Source organism: Mesocricetus auratus, unplaced genomic scaffold, assembly GCF_017639785.1.
Source record: "Mesocricetus auratus isolate SY011 unplaced genomic scaffold, BCM_Maur_2.0 Super-Scaffold_100014, whole genome shotgun sequence".
In the NCBI taxonomy this organism is placed as follows: Eukaryota; Metazoa; Chordata; class Mammalia; order Rodentia; family Cricetidae; genus Mesocricetus; species Mesocricetus auratus.
This window is the reverse complement of record NW_024429197.1, coordinates 71,809,267-71,829,496: the sequence shown is the minus strand read 5'-3', so window position 1 is coordinate 71,829,496 and position 20,230 is coordinate 71,809,267. Positions and strand designations below refer to the sequence as shown.

Below are 20,230 nucleotides of genomic sequence, written 5' to 3'. Positions count from 1 at the left end.
TGACAACCTAGGCATTACATGTCTCCAATACTCTATCTCCTGGGTGAATAAATGGATTCTCAGGGAAGTACTGGCTTCCCACAGCCCTGAGTCAGTGACAGTTTTTAAAAGAGAATGTGCGTCTTCTGATTTCTGTATCATCTGTAAGCCCTTCTAGGCTGCAGATTCTCAGTTTTGGTTTCCTGTCTGTGGTATTTTCAAGTAAAAGCTCTGTAACTAAAATAAACACTGTCTTGGGATGTGCTTATACAGAACTTGTTCGTTTTTCTGCCCTTGACAAAAGCTATGGGCAGGTAGTTTATTCTTTCCTTACTGTGTTAATTCCTTCACTTGAGAAGGTATAATAATAACAATTACTCAAGCAATATTTGTTCCGATTGAAACTATAGGCACAAGGTATAACACGTGTCTGGCAAGTCAGAAACAAATTGTGACTATAGTTACAGCTGTCTATCTAAAAGGTAGAGTTTTAGAGAAGTAAAATACAGCTTGGACATGGAGACCACCTTGAGACACTGTGATACATGAATGCTGTGATGTGGGAACAATAGGGTATTGATGAAGAATAGTCAAGGTGCTCAGACTTTTCCTAAAAGAAACCACGTAGGGTGCTGCCAAAGTGTTAGTAGGGTCTGTCTTCTGTTCCTCCCACCCTACTACCGCATTTTTCACCCCATGTTTTCATAGACGTATGGGGCAATAGTAACACACTCTGATTTGAAAATCAGGCTCTGGGAATTGTAATGACTTGATGATGCATTTCTATAGGTAGTAACTGACCCACCATAATATTACTTATTTATCAGTCATTTAACATATGCGTTTGAAAAGGTGAATATCTAAGTCTTTAAACCTAAGGTTGCTTAGACATCTAGGTTTTTATATTCTTTCCTTAAATTTTATTTTACATTTGTTTATTCATTTTACAGCCTGACCACAGTTTCCTCTCCTTCCTCTCCTCCCATTCTCTCCCTCTGCCTCCCCTCTGCACCCACTCAACCCACTCGTCTTCCATTTGTTTTCAGAAAAGGACAGTCCTCCCATGGATACTAACAAAGGATGGCAATCTAGTTGCAATAAGACTAAGCACCTCCCTTGTATTAAGACTGAGCAAGGGAACCCACTCTGAAGAACAGGTTCCCAAAAACCACTAAAAGAGTCAGAGACAGACCTTGCCCCCACTTTTAGGAGTCCCACAAGAAGACCAAACTATTCAACTGTCCCATATATGCAGAGGACCTAGGCCTCTTTTTTTTATTTTCTTAAGATAATGATGTCAAAATTTAACCAATTTCCATGTGTGGTTATACTGTATATTTGGCATATTTTTCAATAGAAATTTGAATACATATTTATATACAGAGAGAAAGAAGAGGGGAAAGAGAGAGAAACAGACAGAGAGAGAGAAGAGGAGAGAGAGAGGAAGAGAGAGAGAGAAGAGAGAGAGGGAGGGAGGGAGGGAGGGAGAGAGAGAGAGAGAGAGGAGAGAGAGAGAGAGAGAGAGAGAGAGAGAGAGAGAGAGAGAGAGAGAGAGAGAGAGAACAGATTTTCAATTCATACCCCAGCTGGGTCTATCACTAATTAGGTAGCTTTAGCTAGCTAGCCTTGAAATTGTGGCAATCTTCTTGTCTCAGGCTTCCAATTGCTAGGATTACGTATGTGAACCACTATACCCACCTTTATGATAATGTCTCCAAGAAGGACTATTGAGGAAATCATGCCAATGGGAAATGAAAGCATTTTCTCAACAATTGAAACTGCAAACTTGAGGCAGATATTTCATTTGAGACACTTCTACAGAAGCAATGGCTATGTCTTGGAAAGACTTTTAAAATGGTATGCAAAGAAGCCACAAGACAGCCCCTCACTATTAGCTAAATAATCCATTACCTGTGAATATATTAACTGGAAATGCAAAAGTAATTGTAGGTAGAGTTTGAAAACTGATGATTAAATATTAATAAAGATTAATGTTTTTAATGATAAATTTAAAATAGCATTCCAAATTCTGTGAAAGGAATCAGAAATGGTCAAAATAAAATAATTACATCTCAGATGAAATCCATATGATTTAGTTCCAAAAAAGATATAAAGAAAAAGGGAAAAAAAGAAAGAAAAGAAGTTTCAGCTTTGTAGCAAGCTCTGTGGTGCTGTGGAAGCTTCAGAAGTGCAGAAGAAGGACTACTAGAAGTAAGAATTGGTGGAGGGGGTTTCAAGAAACAGCTTAAAGCTTCTTCCATGCTTGGTAGCAGCTGACAGAAAGGACCTTACACTAGCTTCCTGCTTTTAGACCAGTTGTGACAAATATTCTAACCTCAACCAAACAATCAATGTCTTCCACACTCGAGTCTATCTTTCAAAAAGAAAGGTATCTAAGTTGCTGCTGTTTGTTTGTTTGTTTTTTCTTTTAGAGACAAGGTTCTCCATATTGCTTTGGAGTCTGTACTGGAACTCACTCTGTAGTCGAGGCTGGCTTTGAACTCAGAGATTCGCCTGTCTCTGCCTCCTGAGTGCTAGGATTAAAGGAGTGTGCCACCAACGCCTGGTTGATACCTAAGTTCTTAATAACGTGTGTGGCATTAATTTTAGGGTAAATGAAAGAAAAACGCAGTTTTGTTGCAGGAAATTCATAATCATGTTAGCAGCAAATGTGCTGCTGAAGGGATGGTTCAGGCTTCTGTCTCCCTTTCTGGTAACTTGGGACATTAGCCCCTGACTCTGTTAGCTGTTATTGGGCTTCAAAAGGTTAACACAAGAGCCAGACACACAACTGGGAAAAGGTCTATGAAAATTTCTCCATGGATTGTTGTGCATGCTGGTACTGAGTGGGTCACTTGGTAGAAGTCATTAGGAAACAGGGTAAAGAAAGACCTGGTTTGTAAAATTCTCAGAAGTTAGGGTAGGTCACCTTGAAGGAAAGTGGGGTGTTTAGCAGTGAGTGTTTTCCAATGAATCCATACAGGATGGACTGTTCAAGACTCTGCAGTACAAAAGTCAGAAGGTAGCCCCAAATTCACGACTTCGCCTCCCCAGGGTTATATGTGTTATCTGACACTTCATCTCTCCCCATTAAGAAGTCCACAGGATAATTCCAGTGACTAAGGGTGTTGCTAATCTGTCGTTGGTAATAATAGCTCAGCATTTTCTACCTGCTCCTCATGAGCTGAGGACACAGGTGCACTGTTTATGTTCTCATAATCAAGTTGCAGGAAAATGCCATGAGGTCTGGCTTACAATTAATTTGAAGTAGTCACAGATTTTATATATGTATATGTGTATTATGTGTGTGTGTATCCCATGGCTTTCTGGATGAAAGCAATGAAGCCAGAACACAAAAACATGCTTGCTTACCTACAAGTTGGTGATTGCTGAGACATCTTTGAAACATGGCATGAAAATGCTACAAGAGAAGCCAAGGTAGGGTTAGAAAGAAGACATCCACGATAGATTGGCTGATATTTCAGTTAGAAGTCATTTATCGTGTCACACCCAGAGACAAACACAGGTGCATGTGCACACCCAGAACAACTTGAGAAGCACTGTTCATTTTAGCAAGTTTTTCTGCAGAAGGGTTCCATCTGTTCTGACAACGAATATATGCCTTCTGTGGCCCAGATGTTGCCCAAAGCAAATTCCTTATTTTGTTCCACAATGTTTTCATATTTGTAATGTACCTCTATATTTTACAATTGGTGAGCTTACAGGAGAACTCATGCCATATTTATCGTATGCCTTCATGTATCTTCTTAGACTCTCACCTTTACCTATCTCTTACTGTAGTTTCGAAGACTCACTCATTAGCCAAGGCATAGAGTAAGAGTCAATAAAAGGGGTATTCTATTGCTATCATTCCGGGAGTTTGCAATAAAACCATCACTTATCCATGCCATATTCCAAGCTATTTCTGCACTCTCCCTCTGGATGTTCATCCTCAGTCTCTTGCAGAATCCTGAAGGATGTTTAGTTTGCCCCCAATATTAAGAGCTGCTCCAGTGCTGCTAACACAAGTTCCCTTTGGGGATAATGCATCTATGGTTTTCACCAAGGTTATGTCCTTCACAGGAATCTTTCATTGCTCTAAACTCCTAACTATAACTAGACTGAGTGTCAGGAAACCTTCATTGCCTGTTCTCTATGCACCTGTTACCTTATTGGCCTTATCCAAGCAGCTCCAGTCTTCAGAGCAGCTGAAGGCTGAAAGAGATCTGCAAGGAAATCCTGAGATTTCCTGACATCTTCCTCCTTTCACTCTGGAATCTCCTCATTAACCTTTTGTGGGTATTCCCATGGTACATTTTATCATAAAATGGATAATTGACACATAAGTCAATGTCAGTGAAGTATAGCATATCCCTTTGAATGCTGTCAGAAAATATGAGTGGAGATGTGGCAGTGTAGAATTGACACAAACATGCTTTTGTGCTAGAGGATAGTTGGCAGTAGACAGGTTCCTGGGTGAGGAAGCCTGGACAGGCCCTGGATGCTTTAGCCAGAGAGAGATGCAGCGTTGGCATGTTGGAAGTCTGGCAGGTACCAGGCTCCGGAACTGTTTTTCCAGGACAAGACCCCTCTCTTCAAGAGATGTGGTTTTAAGCAGGCCTGTGGGCATAAAGGAGACGAAATATAAGGTATTACTCAATCACATGCATTGGAAACAACTGGCTTCTCTATGCCTCATATTCATCATCTATACAAACAACATAAAAATGAGTTCCCATGTAGGATTGTTTTGATTCTCAAATAAGCAAATATATAGCAAGTGCATAGCCCAGGGCCAAGATTCAATTAATGAATGCTATTGTTATTTAAGTAAAGAGTATGAGTCATGGATAGGAATGCAGGGAGAAGAGGTCAGTCTCTGAAAATGTGGCAAAAGGAAGAGGCTTTCTCTTAGGCAGAGGAGCTCCTGCACGGGTCTTTACAGGTGGGGAAATGGTCCAGTAATGTTCAGAGGATCTGATATGCCCCCTCCATCTTCTGTGTGCTTGCCTTTCCAGCCTTTTACCAGGCTCACTTCTCCCCACACACTCTCATTGCCTGGATCCCACACTCTCGGCAACTCTTCTGCAAGGATAACTATGAAGTTCAAAGTCCAAACACTTAGTGCTATACAATTATCCATCTGGTAAAGGCTGTTTTTATTGCTGTATGTTATAATGTAGCCCATTGTGCTTAACAAAGAAGCTTAACCCAGTACATAATACAGATTATTGTATTACTAAATGTGCCTTTGATTTAGAAAAAAAAGTAGATTGAAAGAGTGTACTCAAAGGAATCAACATTCTCTGCCTACAAGCCCCGAGCACTGTACTTGTTTTAACTAATGGGTTCCTTTGCATTTTCCAGGGATCTGAAACTTGGCAGTGTGTACCATTACCAGATTATCACCATTTCAGGAAATGAGGAGAGTGAGCCATCACCGGCTGCCGTATACACCCATGGAAGCGGGTACTGTGGTGATGGCATTATCCAGAAGTAAGTAGGTCCACCCATTGAAAAAGAGTTTGGGGGAAATGGCAGCCAGGTCAAGAGATGGACAAGCTGCCTGTCTAGCAGAGCAGGGGAGGTGCTCTCCTGTGCATAAGCTCCGAGGGCCCTATCCTCTCCGGTAACCGACTAGTTGGTCTTTATGCCGTCTGCTAGCCTTGGCGGAAAATTCAGCCACAGTTCTCAAGTATATGATACACGATTTAGCCAGAGACTCTGTTATGTACTTCCAACCATCTGTTCTCCATCTTGGTGGTTTTTGAAAGTAAAGGCATGGGTTTACCCCTAATCCCAGCACTTGGGAGGCAGAGGTAGGCCGATCTCTGAGTTCAAGGTGAGCCTGGTCTTCGGAGTTCTTCTAGGGCAGCCAGGTCTACACAGAGAAACCCTGTCTTGCAAAAAAAAAATCAAAACCTTTTTTTCCTTAAAGTCACTTTTGAATTTACACACGCACGCACACACACACAATCATTTGAAGTGGAAGACCCACCCGACTTCTAATCTGGACTTTGGATGTGGGCTGATCCACCTTTAATATGGACCACACACAATATCCCCTTTAAAACAGAATTTTGTTCATCCAGCTTCTCTGCTTAGAGTACGCTTTTATATTAAATAAGCATGCTAGCATCTGAAAAATATACTTCTTTGTTGGCTGTCTTTTATATCTGTTAAAATTGCAATCACCAATTCTGAAAATAGCCCAAAAGCTCTCAAACATAACCAAGTACTGTAACATACAATATCGAAACAATAAACACTAGAGTGAGTAGAGAATCTGAAAATGAGTACACTGAGGTGAACGAATCAATATGTGTAAGGATTTCAATCCAACTAGAAGTTATGATTGAAAAATATAAATCTGTATGTATAAATATTATGTACACACATATATATTATAGGATGTTCAGTCTATTCCTTGCCTGCCAAACAGGAGCAAGAAGTCATAAAGCCTTACCATCAACTTCTGATTGATTTCCTTCTAAAATAAGCATCAAACAATGAGATGCTGGCACAAATGGAGGGGTTTTTTCCTATATAAATGAAGATAAGACCGAGCATCATTTCAAATTAAGTCTCTTATTGCTCCCATTGCTAGTGTTTTATTTGCAAGGGACACTATCGATAAAGTCTGAAACAATGGGCCGGGTTAATCACATGCATTATGTGTGAGATGGCAAAGCAAGCTATTGGCAAATTCCTTCATTAAATGGCACTGTTGGATGTCACATAATATTTTTGCAACACGGGATTGCAATTGCTATTTCTGTTGGGGGATGGGTAGTGTGAAGAGTGCATTTGCTTCAGGATTGGATGGAAGCATTGATGTGCAGCCTATGAATTAGCTCTCAGGTGTGGTCTGTACATAAAACGAAAGTGCTGTATGTCTATGGCTTGTGCTTGTCTCTGACAATAATGCAGAGGAAGAGCAGTTTGAGTTGTTACTGGTGATTGTATAGGAGGTGATGGAAACTGGAAACCTCCATATGGGAAGAAAGGAACAGCTAGGACTAGATTTGTACTGTGACAGTACAAGCAGGCTCAAAAATCCACTGACAAAGACATAGGTATTTGATGGCAATATCCTGTCACTTTAAAAGATTTATGTCCTGTGTGTGTGTGTGTGTGTGTGTGTGTGTGTGTGTGTGTGTGTGAGTCTGTGTGTATGTGTGTCCCTGTGTGTGTGGGGGGGGTGTCCCAAATGTAAGCCAGGTATCTGCAAAGAGTCTTGGAAAGAGTGATGGATCATTTGGAACTAGAGTTGTGAGGTGCCTAGTGTGGGCACAGAGAACTTAAGCTGAGTCCTCTGTCAGAGTAGGCAGTGCTATTAGCCATTGAGCTGTTTCTCCAGGCACAGCAATATGTTTTCCGGTCATGATTTGTCACTGAAAGAAATACATGTCATAATATGAACATGTGAATCTCAATTAATTCCTTCTTTTCTGTCGACCGTGCAAAGGGATAGTAGTGTTCATGAGAGTCCCTTGCCCTACAAAGAAGTATGTCAGTGACTCATGGAAAAGTAATAATTTGCAATTTGAAAACTTAAAAATAACATATTCAAGACTGAGAACCTGGCTTCATTGGTATAGTTCCTGCTGAACATGCTCAAAACCCTGAGTTAGATATATATAAATCTAGCATGGTGACAATTACCTGTGTTGCAGGGGTAGAGATCAGAAATTCAAGGTCAGCCTCAGACATTCAGAAAGTTTGAGGCCAGCCTGGTCCCATCTTTAAAAAAACATTTTATTAACAATTCTGTTTATTTAAACAAAACGGTTGACTCATTATTTGAATAAAATATGCCAACTTTATATTCCCTGGGAAAAATATTTTTTACATTAGGAAGAACTTTTGCTTTTCTGAAATAAAGAGTTGTGTTTTCAGGACTAGCAACATTGCCCAGCAGATAAAGGAAATTGCCAAATAAGTCTGGTAATCTTGATTTTGATCCCCAGAACCTACAGAAAGTCAGGGAAGAACCAACCCCACTAATACATACATAATAGCCGTAATGATAATAATGATAAATGTTTAAGGAGCTGTGTTTTCATGATTAAATCAAGTTATTTGATACACAAGAATATGCAATCAATTTGTAATATTTAAGACAGGAGGAGATATCCAAATTTTTCTCTGATATTCTGGAAAATATTAATTTGGCCATTTTAAAATAAGTGATATTTAAATAAGAAAATGGATAAAGCCAGTAATTATTTGCATATTTCCCAGTGGCTTACTGAAGCATACATATACATATATATATATATGCCATGTATCATTTCAAAACATAACTATCAATAGTAATATTGATATACAAGCATTTTTACATTGAAATATGGAACAAATCAGCTTGTTGCTAAGAATTTGCAACTATAAACTATGAAGGCTGACACATGTCTGAGGGTGAGACCTATGATGGACTGTATGTATTTAAAACTCCAGTAACAGAACAGGGAAAGAAGGATCAGTTATGAGTTTCCTCTACATTGAGACGTCAGCTCCAAGCTTTTGATAAGTCTGTCACTGATGAACCGTTGAACTGATCCCAGAGCCACAAATCCCATTGTTCACTGGTCCAAGATCACACAGTTCATCTAGGGTGTCCACAAAATGCTACAGTCATTCCTAGGAGCCAATAATTGTAAATTTGAATTTTCTAATTCATCACTGTCTTAGGAGTTCTATTGATGTGAAGAGACCCAATGACCATGGCAAATCTTATAAGGAAAACATCGTACTGGGACGGGCTTGCAGGTCAGAGGTTTAGTCCATTGTCATCATTGCAGGAAGCATGGCAGCAGGCAGGCAAAGATACTTCTGGAGCAGTAGCTAAGAGTTCTACATCTGTATCCATAGGCAGCAGGAAGAGTAAGAGACACTGGGCCTGGCTTGAGCATTTGAACCCCAAAGCCCACCCCCAGTGATATATGTTCTCCAAGAAGGGCACACCTCCTAATCTCTTTCAAGTAGCCCCATTCCATAATGACCATACACTTAGATATATGAGTCTATGGGGTCCATTCATATCCAAACTATCACAATCCCAGTGTGTCCAGATTTTGAGCCTTAATTTATAGTTCAGTTTATCTATATTGTAGACATATACAGCTGCATTTGCAGAATACTAAAAACAGTGTAAGACTCTGGTGGCCTGAAAGTATCATTATCAACATTAATTTAAAACATCATTTATAATTTAATTGTTGTTTTTAAATTTTGTTTACTTAGAATCAGAGCCCTGCATGGATATCAAATATCTGGATTACTTTTAGTACAATGGAGTAGCTACTCTTCCTTCATGCTTGGCAGAAACATGAATCTGACTTACAGATGTCCTAGGGAAAAAGGAGAAAGTAGCTCCCTAGAGTTTAGCTGGGGAGAAGAAAAGGGTGGGCAGTATGGCTCATCAGGGAAATCCACTTTGCCAAGCCTTCCCCAGAACCCAGAAGGTGGAAGCAGAACACATTTTCCTGGGTTGCCCTCCAATCTCCACAGAAGAACCTAAGCACACATGCACTCACACACTAAATGAATGAATGTAATAAAAAAAAATAGAATGACAGATACAACACTCACAAAGACCCTTAAGGGGTAAGCACTCTGTTGTGAATGGTCTATAGCAATAGATTCTCCCAACTTCATACATAGTGTGGCGACGAAAAGACTGGATGGACACTATGATGGTAACACTGTGTGTGAACATTCACCAAGCTTCTACCACACACGAGACCCCCTACATTACATTATTACATACTTGACTACTCTCCACAGCCATGTGTGATTGGGCCCATAACACACAAAAAGATTAAAGTACTTTTCTCAAGCATTCCCACCTATTAAAAAGTAGAACCAACATTTGTACTAAGGCCCTGATTCTCATCTGAATTCATTTCTTCATTTTAATGTCAGAAGAGAAGGCTACAAAATTAGCCAGTGTAAGGATGGCTACATGCCATCTCCCTCATCCCAAACACTGTGGGCACTAAGCTGCTGGGATGATGAAGAGTCTGTCTCCTCGTTTGGCATATCACAGCCTACTACAGGAACTCCAGTATTAGTCAAAGTCAGTCAGTTCTGTGATAGATGAAGACATTGATGTCTATCCACTCCAGCCTAAGAGGGCGAAGGTTTCATAGAACTGCTCTATCTAATGATAGGCCCATCATGCTCAGAAGATATTTGTGGTAACCCTAATGTTTTGCTTAAACCAATAGAATGTACTGTTTTGGGTAGTGATGGAAGGTTAGTTGCAAATATTGTTCATGGCTTAGGGAACCAGTTTCAGATTTAGGGGGACGATGTCTCCCTGCATAGCCCACGGAAAAGCTAAGAAACTGAAGGTCATTTGTAATTTCAAGCCTGTGAGATTCACTGGCAGAGAATGCTGAACAGCAACGAGGACAAACCTTGTAGCTCATGGTTTTTCAGACAGGAGAGAACTTGGGTGGCTCCTTGAAGATAAATACAATGTCCTAGGTCATCTTAAGGACTGATTGTTAAACTCTATCTGCTATTCTGACACCTCCTAAAGACAACAAACATTGCCTGGTGTTAATTGCCCCGGTAAAAGGAAAAGTTTGAGACCTATTCCATCCTGTGACAGTTCCCAGCTGGTCTCTGATGAGGGAGGGACAGCTGCCACACACTTTAGTGGGACCTCCCAAGGCAAAGAAGGAATGGAAACTGGCTCTCTAGCATCTTCTAGGTGCTACCCAGCATGCTAGACACTTTAAATCATGCTTCATTGCTGTGCCCAACTCTATGAAGAAGGCTTCGTTATTTCCAGTGTCGCATATGAGAAAATGGGATTGGGTATCTATGGGATCATCATACAGTATTTCTGGGGTGGTAGATATTTGTTCTGTGCTATCCTACATAGTAGACAGAAGCCATAGGCTGCAACTGAGTATTGGCATGTGGCTACTGGGACTGAGGAATGTAAACCCAGTTACACTTGCTTTCAATAGATTTAAACTAATTAAAGATCAGCTGGACAGGCCAAAGGACTTACTCAGATCAGGCAGTTACTTTTGGAACATGTAGTTCTAAGTTTAAGACTCTTTTGTTTCTAAAAGGATGGGAACTTTCCAGAAAACAACAATCTATCTAGTTTCCCAGATCTTGCTTTTTTTTTCCTTACCAAGCCTAGTTTGAAGGGGGGGGCGACAATGCTCATTTTCTGCCCTTTTCAACCTCTGCAAAATCATCATTGGGTGGTAGAAATAATTGCAAGAATAGATCTTCAACATTTCCACCCTTTACAGTTAAAAAGAATGTCATAGACAGCAGTGAGTTGGTACTATTATTATTATTAGATATGTCAGGCACAGAAGCCTGTTAATTAATCCCTCCATATCTTGCTATCCATTGTCTTATCAGTTTAAAGGACTTGAAGTTTAAAAGGATAAGGGCCGGGGAGATGTTTCAGGAGGTAATACATTTGCCTTGGATAGGGAGTACATATGTAAGACTGTGAGAGATTTGGATGCCCAGCACCACAGAAAAAAAGAAAGAACAGAGAAGAAGTAAGATATCACTCAGTGCTAAATTGCTTGTCTTGCTAGCATGAGGGCCTGAGTTTGATCCCCAGAACCCACTTTAAAAGACAGGTGGAAACAATTGCATCCCTGCATTGCTGCTCAGTGATTCTCGCCTAATTAGTAAGTTCCAGGTCAACTGGAGACTATGTATAATAACTAGACTGGACAATGTTCCTGACAGCAGCAACACACCCAAGGTGTGTCCTACTCCCACATACATGTGCTCCCATGTGTGTATATGGACCTATGTGTATGCATGCATATACAGGTACTCTTATACATGTGTGTACACATGCAGGCATACAACACACTTACACAAGCATATGCATACAAGAAATGCCAACATGATGATCAGGTTTGACGCATAATTGTCCTTTGTCATAAAAACACAACGGAGACTAATGTGATCACGTATTCCAAATCTATACCTTCTGCTTATTTCAATTTGACAAGGAACCAGACTATCAGGGAGAGAGACTTGCGCAAGACCTCACAGAAGTTCCAAGATCCCTGTGAGTCGTGATCGTTATGTGTTTAGCCTCCGTTCTGCAGCTGACTTGAGATACCCCCCTTTTATGCCCATTGTGCAGAGACCAAGGAGAAGAGTGTGACGACAGGAATAAGATCAACGGTGACGGCTGCTCCCTCTTCTGCCAACAAGAAGTTTCCTTCAACTGCATTGGTGAGTCTTTGCCTTGACTGGCTGTTCAATTATGGTAACTATTATGATGAAATAAAATTCACTCATTTTTGTTCACATTTATCAAGTATCTCCTATGTGACCCACACTGTCATAAGCACTAAGACACAAAGAAGGGGGAAAAAAGTAAGACGGAACTCATGTCCTCAGAGAGGATGACAATGGCAGGTGACAGTTTTTATTACACTTTACCTTGCAAATTTTGTTGATTTCCTTCACACCAACTGTCCAAGATGGCTATTGTTATAGTAAGTCTTTTATTATGTAGAGGTGGGAAAAATCAGAAGTCCAGGCGATTACAAACTGGCTTCTGAATCCCACTGATCTGCAGCGGCTGAAGAGGGTTTGACTTAACCTTGGTTGTGTGTGGCGCTCAAGTCTCTGCTCACCCTATTCTACACACCCTTCATCCAGCTGGGGCAATCTACCTGCTGCCTGGGCCTCTGCTTCAGATTCAAGCTGCACAGTCTCTGGGATCTGCAATACAGGGTAAACAACAGACCAGTCCGTGCTTAGAAAGCAAACCTCCTTTTCCCACCTTTACCAAGTCCAGTGGGAAATGTGTTTTCCTCTGCCTTCTCAAGGAGTCTGGCCTATCTTGTTGTTTCAACCCCACTTGGGAGGCCCTGTCCAGCCCCAGGGCTGGTAAACAGACAGAGGGTGGGGGCAGGGATGGAATTTTGAGCTGGCCCAGATGAGATCATGCTTCCTTTAAGATGCAAATCGATACCTGAAGATCAAAGGTCCTCTGGCTAATCCCTTGGGCTGGAGGTGAAAACTAATCACAATTCATTTGAAAGTACAAAGGACAGAGGTGCACTATCTGAAAAGGGACTAGGCAGCTACAGAGGGGATGAAAACCACGGTGGGAAGATTTCTCACTGAAAGGCCGTTTTCCTGGAGGACTGTGGGGAAAGACATGTCATCGGGTCTTTGCATCTGCAGTGCATTAAAGTGCTGGGCTTCGACGGTCTTTCTCCTAGTAGACTGAGGGTGAAAGAAAGACATCGTTTGCTGTGGATCCTGTTCTGAGTGCATCTGCTCTGCATCTCCTGCACCAAGCAGAAGCCGAGAAGCACAATGGAGATTCTATGCAAATGAGTGCAGTTAGAAAAGGGAAGACAGACTATGGAAGGGCTTGACTGATTTTTAGGCAGAACTTTGCCTTGTTTTTTTTAATTGCAGAAGACTTTCTCCCAGATTGAGAGTTGAGTGTAGCCCATTGTGAAAGCTTGATTGCAGACTAGCCTAGTGGGGTGACAGCAGGAAACATTAATTAAAATCAAGAGCAAAGCTTTAAATCGGATGCTAAGGACTTCCATAATGTTGACCAGTTTGGACCTAAATCCCTTTCTTCTGAATGGAAATGATTAGGTGAGGAGATCCCCGAGAATATGTCCTTCTACTGTACAGATTCCAGTGTGTGTGTTGAATTCTTCATAATTGTTAATTTTGCTTGAACCAAGGTTGGCCTTGGCCAACCATCACTGATCCCAATCTATGACCAAAAATGCTTATCTGTTTTACTTATGTGAATGCAGTATGTCACTTTAGAACTGCTTGGAAGAAAGTAGGTTCTAGAATACATGGGATGTTCAGCATGGACCACCTAAAATAGATGCTTGGGGTCAACATTCCTGTACTGTGCTTCAGCACTACTCAGCAGTACACAATGACGGGAAAGATGCTTTCAGTCCACAGACCCGAACTAGTATTTGAGGAACTACATCCACTCTCTTGTTCCTTCGTCTGAAAACTTCCCGGGAGCATCAGAGTTGAGTGAAAGAAAGATTCCATGCCCCAGAGAACTCAAATTATTATCTGTCCCTTTGGCTACAAAAATTTTCACTTGCTGGTCAGAGGTATTGACTGTTTTTGTTGCCAGAGCCTGGTACAGAGAGTGGATGGAAAGGAGGATGGTATTTACCACTTACCAGAAAATGAACTGAATTTTTATGTAGGACTGAGAGACCCTTCTAGAAATAGCACTAAGTGGTGAGTCTGGAATCAGATTTCCTTGACTGATTGGGCTTCACTTTTCCTTCTCCTTTCACTAAAGAAAATGAAGGACAGGGTATTGTCAAGAAGATGAGTCCTGATTCCTCCTGAGTCCATCTTACAAATTCATTCTTTACTAGGTTCTAGGTGTTCTGTTGAGGGTAGTATTTGATGACCATCTTTTATATGTATTCTCAGAAAGGCTTGATGTAGAAGATAAACATACAGGGCTGAGCTGTATTTAAAAGTAGAGTCTGACTGTGTAGTTACTATGGGAAGTTCACTCATCAGTCCTCAGCTACAGAGCTTTGGAGGTTAGTGGGAACTTTATTTTTATGAAGTAATTTGTATAATAACTTAATGGAATGGAATACATAGATAGTATCAAAGGAAGTCTTTCTCTTTCACTTGTATATTGGGTGATGTCTGTGTTAGAGCAAAGACATCAACTGTACACCTGACTGGTCTTTTAGTATTCCATGATAGACAATTAACAGAGACACAGGCATTCCAGGCAAAATGGAACACATCCTAAGATACCGGATCCCAGAGACTGTATTCCAACACATACTCCAAAGCTTGAGTCTGAAAAACTTTCTTTTAAGAAAAACAGCTCAAGTATAAACAGGGAAATTTGCATGCTTTAATGACTCAGAGATGTAAGACTTGAGTGTTAGGGAGGGCTTTACTGAATGACACTCATCATTGTGTGTCAAGAACAGTGATCAAGAAAATAGGCCTCTGTGAAAATGGGTTCACACCACAGCCTGGATATACGATGCTGACTCAGACTGGGTATTCTCATCCAGAAAATGTGCAAGATCTAGGGCTCATATGTGGCAGAGAGCCCTAAATGTCCTCCTTCTAGATTTGATGAATCAGAGTCATTTTCCCAATGAGGGAAAGCCCAATCCTCATTGGAAGAGTTGAATATTTAAGCTGCTTTCCTAAGTCACTAGGCAGCTCCAGGTGGGTCTCACAGCCTAGATTTACCTTGTACCCCAACAGATAACCAATCCACAACATGGATTCGGAAGCCACTAGGGAATCCATTGTGATGAGAATGCAGGAAACTACCGTATCCAAAGTACTGGAGACCACATCTAGCATCACAGCTGAGGAGACATAGGAACAGGTGTACTGGTTCTTCCCAAGGCTAGTCCCAGGGTCAGATCTTCTGCCTGAAGGTGACCTTTAGGGCATGCAATTCCTAGCCTCCAGGCCTCTAAAAAGTCCTCCATCAGGTATTGGACCTTTCAAAAAGCTTGTTTATTTTTGCCTAAGCTAACCAAAGTTTGTTTCTGTTGATTATACCTTAAAATATTAACTGGAAAAAAATATCCTCACAAGACAGGAAGAAATTTAGTAGCATTTCTTGAAGAGGCTTCCCTCTCTTGTGTGAATGTGGGGAGGTGGGGTATTGTGGAAGACTTATCAGCGACAGCGGTACTTTATGGGAGCACCCCAACACTGGATGGGGTAGCCCTATATTATGCAGTTTTATTTAATATACCCTTTGTGTGGCTCTTATTTCAGATGTGAGATACGAGATTTTTCATGTTGTCTCATCTGAACCTATGTCACAGAGGTATGGTCCAATGGTCCTACCTCCAGACTGAAGAAAGGCCCCTGCTCTTTCTACTCTGGAACTCTACCCTCTAATGGTTTTCCTTTCTTCCTTCCTTCCTTGCTCCCTCCCTCCCTCCCTCCTTCCTTCGTTCCTTCCTTCCTTTCTTCCTGGTGCTTTTCATTTCTGATTTTCCCTCTTCCATCACCTCCTGTCCTCCTCTTAGTTCTTGTCATCATTATCCTCCACCTCCTCCTCCTCCTCCTCCCCTTCCTCCTCCCCCTCCTCCTCCCCCTCTGCTGTCTTTCTTTGCCACCCTTGTCATTGCAGACCATTTAGAAGGACAGTTTTCCCTGGACCAGTAACAGCAGTGTGAGGGTGGGTGACAGATTTACGGGGGCATTCCCCTTCACTTTTCAGAAGCCCACACATCCGGAAGTATTCCCAAGGTGCCAGTGTGTTATTGTGCAACACTCTGGTGACTTCCCTTTCCCCCTTTCCCACCCCCAGTGCCCTAGTCCCCCAGCACATAATAAGTTTCTTATTAAAACAAATACCACCCACAAGACCTCTTGAGTAATGCCGACTCCATCCCCTTTGCAATGTGGAAATTATCTTGTCCTCTTTCCGCCTTTTAGAACTATAACACACACCAGGCCTGGGGTTTCCTTTCAAAACCATGGTATCAGTGAAGTGATAACTCCCCCAGCAGGCGCTGGCTGGAGGCATTGTTCAGCAGCAATGGGGATTCCTCTGGAAGGCACTGAGTCATAAAGTACAGACAGGCTACTGATAAAAGCTGAAGGAGGGAAGGTAATGGTCAAATTAGTCAGACAAAAATGTGCGGGATCCTCCAAAGGGATTGTACTTAGTCATATATCTTGAGGCAAAGCTGGAAACATGCTACCTTTAGAGAGGACACTTAAGCCCTTCCAGGAGATGCAACCCTGGGGTCTTCATCTCCACCCAGCATGCTTCAGGGTAGTCCTGGAGAGTTCAGTCCAGGTCTGGGTGTAGTGGAGAACCCTGTTCAGTCCAACACCTTGGAACCTCAGTTTTTCCCTTTGTGAAAGGTTCCTTATGTTTTCAATATCTACCTAATACGAGCAAATCTAGTTTGTCTAGTAGCTATTTTAAGGCTTAAGGAGGCTCAAACCTTGCTTGATGCCAATATCTAGTCAAGAAAAAAACAAAGTCATAGAGACCCACACATCCATCTGCCAGGACCATGGGCACTCCCACTGTCTCTCTCTCTCTCTCTCTCTCTCTCTCTGTCTCTCTCTGTCTCTCTGTCTCTCTCTCTGTCTCTCTCTGTCTCTCTGTCTCTCTGTCTGTCTCTGTCTGTCTCTGTCTGTCTCTGTCTGTCTGTCTGTCTGTCTGTCTGTCTGTCTGTCTCTCTCTCTCTCTCTCTCTCTCTCTCTCTCTCTCTCTCCTTTTTTCTCTCCCCCAGCAGTTTCCAGCAGCACTTTGTCTCTCATCTCTGACAGGGCATCTCCACCCCTGTGTTGGAGTCAGGGCCAGTAACTCAATTAGCACTCCCTGGAGCTCAGGGCCCTCCCTCTCTGTGAGATAGATAAGGGGTAGGGGGCTGAAGATCAATCTGCCTTGCCACCAGTTGCTGGGAGGGCAGGGGGTCACCTAGCCTGTGGCCCCTCAGTCAGACTGTCCTGGCCTCCCTGAACCAAGGCGAGAAAGGAAAACAAGAAGATGAATCGTTGTGTCTTCTTGGTGGATATTCTGATGAGAGTTTCGAATAACAGTGACTAAAAAAGAAAACACTATCTTAGGCTAGTGAGGAGGGAGACAGAAGAGTGGGCTCTGCTGGGAGCCTGCCTGGCTCATTACTTTTCTCTAGCAATATGTAACCATAATGGGTGAATCCACCTCTCACCTTAAAAAATTTTTTTAACCTCAAAATCAGACTTTACTGGTTGCCTGGATATACTCACATTTCCTTCTGTAAAAAAAAAGAGTAAATTTTCCTTAAAAGACTTTCTTGAAAAGGTGTTTTCCTTGGCTTAAAACAGGCCTTTACAAAGAAAAAAGAAGCTATATAAAGGGTATGACTATGGTGGTGACAGAGTAGGGTGTGCATAACACTAGCACCGCAACACATGGCATCTCAGTCACCAATATGGCAATGAGGCTAAGTAAGCCGAAAAAGATGGCCCCCATCACACCATTACTGAAGGATCAGACTTTATGAAGAGGGATTTTGTTTGTTTGGTTTGGGTTTTTTGGTGCTTGTAGACATGTCATGGCAAAGACACAAGAAAGACATGTGAGCTCATTGTCCTTCCTTCTGGGACTCAGTGGTACCACACAAAAATACCAGGAAATACTTTCCTGGTCATTCAAGACTTTATCTGGGTTTTAGACAATCCATTCAAGCTTGACTCAATGCCTCACGTTAGCCTCATTGCTTTGTAACATCTAACATGGGGAGAAAATAGCACTCAATCGGGTTCCCATTGCCGTGGCTGCAGGGGGGCTTGGAGCCTGTGGTTTCTTTCTGGGTCGCCATGGGCACCTCTCTCCTGCCTCTGAGAGTCTGTTTCCTCTTCTGGGAAACAGACACCATCATCAAGACTATAACTGTCCGGAGTACTGAAGATGATCCAGGGCATCTCCGGGGCTCCTCTTCTTTCTCCCTCTGTATCTCAGAATTGGCCGGTATAGGAGTAGACTACAGTGCATCTCAGGCAGAACTCCATCAATGCGGTTGGTACCTCTTGCAGGTACCAACTAGGCCTTCCCACACACAGCATCACGTGATGAGGATGAGTTAGTTGAACCCGGGTCCTCTGGAGTCTCGCTTCTAGAATCAAAACCCCAGATTGTTATTGTTTTAAAACTGTGTGGTTTTAAAAGAAGGGCTCTATGAAGAGAAAGGAATTCCTTTCACCCCGAAGGTCAAAAGGGGTCACTGAGGGTACAATAGAGCAGGAAAAGGAGGCAATGGGGCGGAAGACTGACGTGTGGGCAGCTCTAAAGATCTGAGTCCTCTACCGGGAGGTCTTAGGATACATTCAGAATTCTCAAGTCACTATTCCTTAGGATCAAACCTGCCTGTCTGCCACAGACCAAGGCCCATCACCCGCTTGGCAAACCAGGGAGGCCCGCCCCACAAAGACACAGAGCCTGAGTGAAAAGAAACAGGAGGCCTCTGATAGCAGCAGGGAGGAACTCCAGCCCCTCAGCCCTGGGTCAGCTTCCTGACTCTCAGGAAGGGGTCAGGGTCAGAGAACCCACTTGAAGCTGTCTTAAATATAAGGAATGGAGAGCAGACTTTGATGTGTGCTTTTTGGGAGGGCAGCCAGAATCCCGGCAGGTGAACCTGGCCAGTTAAGAACAGGTACAGAAAGTGACCAGAAGTCCTTCTGCCTTGAAGAGCATCTGCACACTTTACAGCCTAGGGAAGCCTGAAGAGGGAAGAAGCCTCTAGAACTGGTAACAAGGCCCTTTTCTGGGCTGTGGCTCCCTTCTGTTGCTCAGAGTCTATGTTGAATTGGCATAGATATTTAATATTCATGAGCTGTGACCTAAAGGGAGCGCCCTCGGGGAAATTGAAATATTAAGCAAGTGAGGAATATAACTCTCATTGTATCCTCCTTTTCTTTTTTTGGAGACAAAAGTAATGTGCTTAAAATAAAATGACGGATGGACAGTCAGGGTGACTGCAAACCTCACAGTGGAGAAAAAGGGAGTTGCTCGCTCTCCAACAGGCGCACACAGACCCAGGCTGATGGCGGTGCACACTGGCCATCGGCCTCACGTTTCCTCTGTCACGTCCCGTTGCTTGTACCTTCTGTTTGCCCAGGCCTGTGCTTGTTTCAAGGAGCAGCAGCGTGTAAGGAAGGCCAGGGAGGGAAAATGCTCCTGATGGTGATTTCAAGGTCACGCGCAGTGGTTAGAGACAATAAGCTAAGTAGCCTCTCAGGTGGGGGGACAACAGGGGCTCCCTCAAAACCTGGCATCAAGGAGACAGGAAGGTGGAAAGGGAAGCAGACACATTAGCAGTCGGGACTACTAGGAGCTCAGATGATTCCGTGCTCAAGGCAGGGAAGAGCTTCTGTAGTGCACAAAGAGGGTCAGCGCAGGGATCACAAGGAAGGCTGAGGCCACAGCCTTGCAGACAGAGGTTCTTCAAGGCCTGTGAGGGCTCCAGGTGCTTGCTGCCTGAAGGGAGGAGAAGGCAGCCAGTATGTGTACTCCCCCGTTCTGTCCTGCTCACTTGCACAGACTGGGATCAGCAAATCATTGCCTAAGGCCAAATCCAACCCATTGCAGGGTTTGGCAAATGAAGCCCCATGGCAGCCAGGCCCCTTTGTTAACATGCTGTCACTGCAGAGGAGGACTACAATGTTTCCAGTGAAAGCTCTGTGTGGCCTACAAATCAGGTACTGTCTGTCACGGTCCCGAGCATTCTGC

The 20,230-nt window shown here is 42.7% G+C and overlaps 1 protein-coding gene across 1 annotated transcript in view; it reads left to right on the top strand.

Annotated features, from left to right (window-relative positions):
• The window catches only part of Pappa (pappalysin 1), a 235,547-nt gene that overhangs the window by 103,325 nt on the left and 111,992 nt on the right, over positions 1-20,230 (top strand). Inside the window, exons 8-9 of the mRNA XM_021230122.2 lie at positions 5,347-5,475; positions 12,125-12,216. Coding sequence (XP_021085781.2) covers positions 5,347-5,475; positions 12,125-12,216 — 221 coding nt within the window. The remainder of the gene's footprint in view (positions 1-5,346; positions 5,476-12,124; positions 12,217-20,230) is intronic.